At 53.3% G+C, this 8,953-nt stretch overlaps 1 protein-coding gene across 1 annotated transcript in view; it reads right to left on the minus strand.

Annotated features, from left to right (window-relative positions):
- Positions 1 to 249: 249 nt before the first annotated feature.
- The window catches only part of SIK1 (salt inducible kinase 1), a 9,491-nt gene continuing 787 nt past the window's right edge, over positions 250 to 8,953 (minus strand). Inside the window, exons 2-14 of the mRNA XM_008070977.1 lie at positions 8,524 to 8,694; positions 7,913 to 8,029; positions 5,431 to 5,494; positions 5,119 to 5,280; positions 4,852 to 4,976; positions 4,641 to 4,764; positions 3,829 to 4,052; positions 3,439 to 3,585; positions 2,873 to 2,995; positions 2,490 to 2,706; positions 1,714 to 1,995; positions 1,048 to 1,276; positions 250 to 616 (exon numbers count right to left, since the gene is read on the minus strand). Of these exons, the coding sequence (XP_008069168.1) occupies positions 250 to 616; positions 1,048 to 1,276; positions 1,714 to 1,995; positions 2,490 to 2,706; positions 2,873 to 2,995; positions 3,439 to 3,585; positions 3,829 to 4,052; positions 4,641 to 4,764; positions 4,852 to 4,976; positions 5,119 to 5,280; positions 5,431 to 5,494; positions 7,913 to 8,029; positions 8,524 to 8,679 (2,337 nt within the window). The 5' untranslated portion in view covers positions 8,680 to 8,694. The remainder of the gene's footprint in view (positions 617 to 1,047; positions 1,277 to 1,713; positions 1,996 to 2,489; positions 2,707 to 2,872; positions 2,996 to 3,438; positions 3,586 to 3,828; positions 4,053 to 4,640; positions 4,765 to 4,851; positions 4,977 to 5,118; positions 5,281 to 5,430; positions 5,495 to 7,912; positions 8,030 to 8,523; positions 8,695 to 8,953) is intronic.

The raw sequence follows: 8,953 nt of genomic DNA on the forward strand, positions 1-8,953 counted from the left end.
CTACCACCCGCCCACATGACACGCCCTTCGATTATTATTTTTCTTTAGAAAGTTTCCAGTCCCTATTCATAGTTGAGGTCACTCAGTGCAAGAAAAAATAAAACAAAAATAAACTAAAAAGCCAAAACACCTAACGTATTGCTTGTTTCACTTCTAGAAAGTTCTTGGCTTTAAGTCCAAAAACATCTTCGCATACGCTTAAGTTATTGCTTGGAAGAGTCCGTGGCCGCAAGGATGGGGCCCGGGGCCTCACTGCACCAGGACGAACGTCCCCAGTGCACACGAGGTCAGGTCCTCCATCTCACAGTCCCCCTGTGGCAGCCCGGGAGGGTCACAGCTTGGGGCCAGCATGGCCAGCCGCGGCGGGGACAAAGAGGGCAGGGTTGCAGGGCCGGTGCCAATGTGCAGGTGGGCATCCAGGAGCCGAGCCGCCGAGGACACAGGGGAGACACCAGCCTGGAGGAGAGGGCATGGCAGCAGCGGGAGCCCTGATACAAGGAGGGCTCTGGGGAGCGGGGTGGCCCCGGAGTCATTGCAGGGGGTGAGCACATAGGGGGCCAGGGCTGGCTGGGGGCTCTGCTGGCAGCTGGGTGAGTGGTGCTGTAACTGGAGCAGCCTGTGAGGACAAAGCGCAGGACAGTCACTCGCTGGCTCTGTGGTTCTGGCCTCCTGGATGCTATCGGATTTCCAGGGTACCCAAGTCTCAGGGCCTGCCCGCCCTGGGGAACTGCCAGCTGAGGGAGAGCCCACAGGTGCCTGACTCATCCCTGATAACACCTGACCTCTCCTGCTCCACCTGGCTTCTTGGTAACTCAGATGCCAAGCAAACAGCACACAGCCCCCTGCCACCCTGCACTCACCACCCCACTGCCCTGCACCAACTAGGCTTCCATGGCAAGCCAGCTGCTGTACCTCCACGTCACTCTAGACTAGCGGGTGGGGACGTGCCCTCGGGTTACATAGAGGAGGCAGGGACACTTAAGAGATTTCAGGGGACATCCCAACGTGTGCATACCCCAGGAACACCACGGCAGGCCCGGGCCATACCTCTGCTGCTGCAGCACCTCTTCTAGCAGGCTCCGGCTCTCTCGGCTGCTGGCACTGCTGTGTGGGCCTGGGCTCTGTGCGGGGGCATGGAAGGGGCTCAGGCCGCCCCTAGAAGCCCGACTAGAGGGGGGCTGACACACCTGGCGAGCTAGCCCCTTGATTTTGTTCAGCCCCAGAAACCCTTTGGTCCGTGTGGTCTTCCTCAGCTGCTGCCGGAAGGCCTTCAGCCCTGTGGACAGTCAAAGAGGATGGTCAGTGGCCTCCTACCTCCTAGCTCTAGACCCACAGCCCTTAGCTTGCGGGGGTTTCCAAGCTTTTGTGGGAGGCAAAGAAAAGATGAGTGATGCACATGTGGTGGGAGAAGTCTGGCGCCCAAACCCAGGGAGCCTTCCCTGATCCCATCCTTCCTCTAAGGCAGGGGTGCTGCTCAGCACAAACACATCTCCAGGACTTTAGAACCAGCCAATGGGGGCTGTTTGCTCAGTCTCTGTTTGGATCCATCCCCACATACCAGGACACCCAGAGCTGGGGTAGGACTTCCTGGTCCATCCAGGCCCAGAAGAGAATAGGGGGTGCCATTCGCCACCAAGGACAAAGTCATGTGCTACTAGGTATGTGTCCCCTGGGGAGGGTGGAAGTGGATGTGGAGGAAGGAGCATGGCTCACCTTGTGTCAGTGAGGTGTCTGATGCCCTCCGTCCCTCCTGGAAACTGACGGGGAGCAGGACGGCTCCTCCCAGGCCCCCCTGAGCCTGCAGCACTGGGGTGGCAGATTGCGAGCCCAGGAATGGTGAAGCTAGTCTGACTGGGGAACAGGTACCCAGCAGCCCCTGCATGGCCAGGCCACTGCCAAGTCCTGTAGGTCCCTCGCTTGCAGAGAAGGGCAGACAGCTGTCAGAGCTGGTTCCCTCTGCAGGACTCACTGCAGCGGAGGGGGAGACGATGATACCTGCAGAACAGTATGGCACTCTTGACTGCTGGGTGCAGAGGGACTGGCCACGGTGCCTCCAGAGCCTCCAACATCCAGTTGCCCTGGCCTCCCTGTCCTTGCCCTCAACCATGGTGGGAAATGGGTGTCTACTGACAGCTCGAGGCCCCTCAAGCCCAGAGAGCACCAAAGGAAAGTTGCAAAGCTCCCTGGGGGGCAACTACAGGGAACCTCAGGCCCCAGATGCAGAGTGGCCTGGGGCCAAGGATCTGGGGGCAGCCCAGGTGGAGTCTGCTGTAGGCCAAACCCCACACTGTCTCCTAGATCAAAATGACTACACACAGGGCAGGGTTTAAGAGCAATCCTTGGTCTCAGGGATTAAAACAAGGACAAATCCCAACAACTCCAACCAGAGGAGGCTGCCAGGCAATAAACACCCAGTCTAATTAGCCCACCGCAGCCTTAAGTCACATGCCTATCCAGCAGGCATCCTCCTGGGCCCTTGCAGCACTTACACGGAGGCGTGAGTGGGGAGAAGTGGGCAGAGACCTCAGCCAGGGTGTGCCTTCGGCCTGTGCTGCTGGGCAGGGGCTGCTGGGCCTCCTGCTCCTCCTCCAGGCCCTGCCCCTGCCTGGCCTCCTCGCTGATGGCTGTGTCCAGCAGACTGCTGGGGGAGACGGGGCGGTGCCGGAATACTCCGTTGCAGTTGGCATCCACCGGGAAGAACAAGGGCTGCACCGGAGGGAGACAAACCAGTGACTTCCTGGGGCTCTGTGAGCCAGGCGCCAGGGGCACCACCGCCAGGAAGACCACCACCAGGGATGTGGTGGGCCCGCCCTGAGCCTCCCGACCAGGAACGAGGCAGGCCCTCCCTGAGCCTGTGTAGGCACCTACACACCTGGAGTGAGCTGTGGAGCTCGCAGTCCATCTCAGCCTGCAGCACAGACTGCGCCAAGGCCTGGGGCTGCGGGCACAGCAGGGTGGACCGAAAAGTGTCAGAGGGAAAGCCTTCCTGAGGCACCTAAGGGCGGCAGACAGGAAGGACATAGTCAGGGGAGCAGTTCCGGTGATGACTGCCCATGTCAGGAGACAAAAACCATGCTGGCTTTGGGAACAGTGCTGACAGATGCTGGCCAGGCTGGGCTCCGGCCCCTGTAGCCACCCCTCCAGGCCATGTACCTGCACCTAGCTGACAGGAGGAGGTGTGAGATGCTAGTACCAGGGATGGGCAGGAACAAGTGGCCGCTGGGTGGGGCCCGGCCCCTGCACTTCCTTGCCCACTGGGTCCCCCACCATCCACACAGGGAAGTTGCTGCCTAACAGGGGGAAGGGTGCCCCACGGGCCAGGGGCTCAGTCTGCTCCTTGCTCTCAGGCATGTCTAAGCCAGGGAGTCACAACTTCCAGGACACAACCCAAGGCTTGGGGATGGAAATAGGCTCTAGGAAGAGATTCCTCCCCCTCACCTCAAAACTGCTGAGGTCTGAGCTCCGGGGCCTGGGATGCCGGGCTGGCCCAGGGCGGGCGCACTGGGCACTGCGGTACTCCCTGACCCGCTCCAGAAGGAGGTAATAGATGGCGGCAAAGTGGTTGTAGCTGCTGTTCTGCAATGACTGGGCAGAGAGAAGCAGGGGTCAGTGTGAGGGCAGCCCAGCATGGCCCTCTCCCTGTGAGACCATCCCCAGGTTATTCTTGGGTGGCCAAGAATATCCTTTGGAGGAGTGGACATGTTGGCCCTTAAATAGCCTGCGCTCCCATGTGAACTCAGCTGATGAGCACTTGCTTTTCTCGAGAGCCACCCTGTTCCCTGACCATGTGCGAGGCTGCCAATATGTGCAGGGCAGGGCAAGGCTCACCTCCACGGTCCTCTGCCTGTCAATACCCAGGCTCTGCATGATGCCCAGCACCTGCTCATCATAGTCGCCCAGGTTGGAGTTGTAGCTGTGTGCAGAGAGGGTGGGGTAGGCCTGCCCCAGCAGGACAGGGTCGGCCCGCATCCACCGGTGCTGCCGGATCTGTGCGATGGAGATGCGCTTGGCAGGGTCCACCACCAGCATGCGGCGGATCAGGTTCTCACAGTCTGCAGAGGGGCCGGGAGACTGAGCGGGGGACCGGGACTGTACATTCCACCCACCACCCCACGCGGGCAAGTGCACAGGGACCTCCCCTAAAGAACACCTGTGCCTTCAGCTGGGACCTGCCACCCAGGAGAGCTGTCCACCAGGGTTCGGGCTCCTGGGGGACATGCTTTGGTTTTCTAAATGTCCCCCACACAGAGAACCCTTAGTCTCTCCCGTTCCGCAGCGTCACACACGAGTGGGCCATGGTCAAACATCTTTATGAAACAGAAAGATGCTGTGAGCAGCGGCCAGGGTATCAGACTCAGGGATGAGGCCAGCGGCCTGGGTACTGGTGTTGGGCAGGGACCACAGAGATGAGACACCAACCTGCAGAGGGAGGGCACCTGGCCACCCTAGAAGTAGGGCACTGAAAGCATCCATGGGTCGGGTTTCCCTGGCTTACAGTAACCTGGGCCTGTCTCCCAGCCCCCCAGTGGCCTCAGAAGACAGCCTCACAGGCATCACAGAGGCCCAGCCTCTGCCCTGCCCCCAGTTCCTGTAGCTGGCGGGCACTAGAGCCTACCCGAAAGGAGAGCATGTCCACCTACCCTGAGACATGAAGAAGGGTATGCGGAACCGGCCCTCCAGCACCCGCTGTCGCAGCGTCGGCAGGTTGGGCCCGTCAAAAGGGAGAGAACCGCAGACAAGGACATACAGCACCACGCCGAGGCTCTGTTGAGGACCACAGGCTACGCATCAGCACCAGCACCCACAGCCACCACAGCCTTAGCACAGGGTCTGCGCGCACATGGCTCCTACCCAGATGTCCAGCTGGGGGCCTTCGTACTCCTTCCCCTCAAAGACTTCCGGGGCTGCATACGGAGGGCTCCCGCACCACGTAGAGAGAGGCTCTCCTGACTTGTAGAAATTCCCAAATCCAAAGTCTGAGAGGCAAAGAAACAGGCAGATAGAGTTAGACTGGAAGCTGCAAGAGTGTGTGCCCCGAATGCATGAGATCTGGCCAGCGGTGCCCCCTCATCCCTCAGTGCCTCCTGGGCGAGTGCCCCAGGGTGGGGGCCTCCTTGCCTGCCAGCTTGATATCCATGTTGCCGTCCAGTAGCAGGTTCTCCGTCTTGAGGTCGCGGTGCACAATGTGATGGTTGTGGCAGTATTCCACGGCCGACAGAATCTGCCAGAACTTCTTCCGTGCCTCCTGCTCACTCAGGTGCCCGTTGGAAGTCAAGTGATCTGAGGGGCAACCACACAGCCACGTCCCACAGTGCCATACCTGCCGGCATCTGGGGCACGGCGGGAGGGTGCCGTGGAATCCTGGGACATGCAGACCCGCATGCACTAGTACATTTGATTCAACAGACATGAAATGCAAGTGTGGCTCACCAAACATTTCTCCATTTTTTGCAAATTCGGTGACGATGTACAGCATGTCCTTTGTTTCCATAACCTGAAGAAATAAAGACCTAACATTTAACCACACAAGACAGGAGCATGCCAATGGTATCAATAATCCACTAGAGCCCCGGAGAAAGTTTAACCTTTCCAGGACAAGTATATTCATCATTTTAAAAAGGAAATAAAAAAAGAAGCTTCTTGCAATAAAGAAAATACAAAGGGGATTCCTACTCAGAAAGAAAGTTTTAAAAGATCAGAGGTAGAGTCCTTACCTATCCTGATTCATCCTTGTTCTCATAAAAGGCCTAAGTAAGTTAGAATTCTGTTGATAAATATCAGCCCATCTGAGACCCCTCACGTGCATTTTGAGGACTCTGGGCATTGCAGATGTAAAGAGGCTGACTTCTGCTGACTTCCTTCTAGAAGCCTTATAGACAATAGATTACTCATGCCAATGGCCCAAGCAGACTGAATGACAGAAACCAAAGCCTCATTCTCACTGCTGAACTGACGAAATGAATGCACGGCCAGAGGCCTCTCTGCCAGGTGGGCTGTACTCACTGCTCACTGCCCATGCACAGAACAGCACCTGCCAATACCCCACAACCTAAGGTTCACTCAATGCTCAAGAATAGCATCTGACTTCAAAAGAGACTCAAGACATAACTCATTTCTGTGTGTATGTCTACACATTTTGTAGGGAGAGAAACAATATATTCTTATGAAAAAGATTTATCTGGGTCCAAAATATAAAATTATTCCTTAGAACAGACACTTCAAAGACAAATATCCTGAGCTGTAAATCTAATAAGAAAAGTGCTTTTTGAGTTCTAGCAGTTTGTCTAGAATTTCCCCTACCCCTGAATGGGTGTGGTGTCCTGGCTGTGAGCAGACTATTGCCCACCCTTTCCCCAAGCAAAGAAAGGGAGAAGGAGAAGCACTAAGTCAGTGTGTGTGAACTAAAAAGCCTAAGGGAACGAGGGAAGTGTCTCCAAAGGGTTTTGGGGCTTAGCCAGCTGAATGAAAACTAGAGAGGAATAAAAAGCATGGCCACACCACTGAATTCTACGTCTTGTAGACAGCCTATTTACCATATACCAGTAACTCCCTAACTCTGACACAAATCCCCAAAAAGGGGGCAACCTTTAGAAATTGTAGACAGCTAAAGCATCACATACAGCAGCAACAGGAAAATGTCCCTCCAGAAAAGATCTCCAGCACCCAACATAAGGGCAATATGTTTCCTTAACTCCACACAATGCGCAAAGTGGAAGAACAGGAAGAAAAGGAAGGTTCTAACTTTATGGTTCAGCCTTTAGCAAAGGCAAAAACAAAACCAGTTCAGCCCACCCCTAAGGAAATGGGTTGGGCACGTATCACAACCAGTGACATCAGCAGCCAAGGAGAAAACTTCTTATCTCAGTGTACAACTTAAAAATGACAACAGACAAAAAACATGAAAACTGTGCACAGCCTGAGTTCTATGCTTAAAGGTACTGAGTTAACTGGCAAGCTCTACCGATACTACTACCTGTATTTTAATTGAGTTGAGAGACTTTGGGGGGAATAATTTCAAATCATAATTCTCTCTCCTACCACACTGTAAACCTAGCCATCCCAACTGCACAAACATACAACACCCAGAATCACCTCAGAATTATGTGGGGTCCAGAGGAATATTTCATGATTGGATGAAATATTGAGCGCTTACAAAGAATTTATTCTTCTATAGGAAGATTTCATTTTGTCTTTGCAAAAGTGGTCATTTATCATTAGGGAGGTGTAAGTAAGAGACTGCCTGGGTGTTCTATTTAAATTAGGACTTATTTCCCGAAAAAATAATTTATTAATTTCAACATGAGAACAAAAATAAAGTTGCAAAATAAACCAACAGACAGACAGGGTGAGGCATGTTCCTAGCGTGGATTAGATGACAAGTTCCTTGTTCTTACTATGGCAGAGTATTTTCATCTCTCCATTTTTCATGGAAGAGCTTAAATAGGGAAGAAAAATGTTCACTACTGTCTTTGCAAAGATAAGTTAATGAAAACTGGTATGAGTAGCTGGCTTTAAAGTTTAATCATTATCTGCACAGGTGGAAGTTTCTAATTTCCCTCGAATTCATCCTGATGTACTAAGTGCTTATGGCAATATATAGATGTGCTGGTTTGTTTTCATAGAGAGCACAGTTAACAACAGACCTGTACACATTTAAAACCAGAACAACTTAGGGAACTAAGTACAATTTTAATGAAGTAAATCTGAATTATGATCCCCAAACAAGAAAATAATTGTAAACACATCTGACTTTATAAAAACCAGCCTATTTAGTATATACCAGTAACTCCCCAACTCTGACACAAATCCCCAAAAAGGGGGCAACCGTTAGAAATTGTAGATTTATATTATTGCAAATAAAATACAATAAGTTTGTCAGAATTTATGGAGAGAGGCAACTCCTTGCTCTTACCTGGTAAAGTTTTATGATATGAGGATGATTTAGAAGCTTCATGAGCTGAACTTCACGATATATTTTCTCCAAATTGCTTGAATCTAATCGTGTTTTATCAATTATTTTTATAGCAACCTACAGATTTTAAAAAGAAAAAGGATATTTTGTTTAAAGAAAACCCCACTTAATTGTCACATTTCATTTTTTTGCAAGTTAATTTTTCAAACACTTTATGTCTCTAAAACGTCAGAAAAAATTGGGGGGAAATAACCAAAGTAGTCACTAATATTATGTAAAATAATTAAAGTTAAATAAGCATCTTAAATATCTGCAGACTCACGTTACAGGGCTTTAGCTCTGAATCCATGAACCACTGCACTTCTAGATTTTTTTTTATTTTTGTCATTATCTTCTTTGCTGTCTCCCAACATGCAGAAACATACTATAAAGAATTTCCTTCTTTACCCAAACTAAAACCTGTTAGCGTGAGCCCACTATAGCAATCAACCCTGCAGGCACTGAATCAACCTGAGGTCCCCCGCCTGGGGTCAGGTCGCCCACTCCTTGAGCATCGGCCTTGCACCCTGAGGGAGGCCTCGCCGCGCTCGGGTCCCGCCGCTCCCACGCACCTGCGTTTTGGTGACTCGATGCCGCGCCAGCTTCACCACTGCGAAATTGCCTTTACCCAGGGTCCGCTCGATGTCGTAAAAACCCACCCGGAGTGGCTTCTGCTGGCTCTGGCCCGAGCCCGCCGGGGCCGCGCTGAACTCCGACATGATCACCATGGCTCCGGGCCGCACCTGCGGGGCCACCAGGAGGGCGCTCAGCGCGGGATCCCGCGCCCCAGCCCGCCGCCTGCGGTCAGCTCCACTCCAGCCTGCGGACCGCCTCAGGCCCACGGGGCACGCACCCCGCTCCCACGGTGGCCCGCTGTTGGTTCCATCCCGACCCCCGGGCCTCCTAATCCCCACAGGACCTGAGGACCCGCTCCCATACCTGTCGCCTGCGGTCGGTTCCACTCTATCCCTCCGGACCTTCTTAGCCCCGTGGGAAGGATGG

The sequence above is a fragment of the Carlito syrichta genome, unplaced genomic scaffold (genome assembly GCF_000164805.1).
Source record: "Carlito syrichta isolate Samal-C Ts95f unplaced genomic scaffold, Tarsius_syrichta-2.0.1 Scaffold314085, whole genome shotgun sequence".
NCBI lineage: Eukaryota > Metazoa > Chordata > Mammalia > Primates > Tarsiidae > Carlito > Carlito syrichta.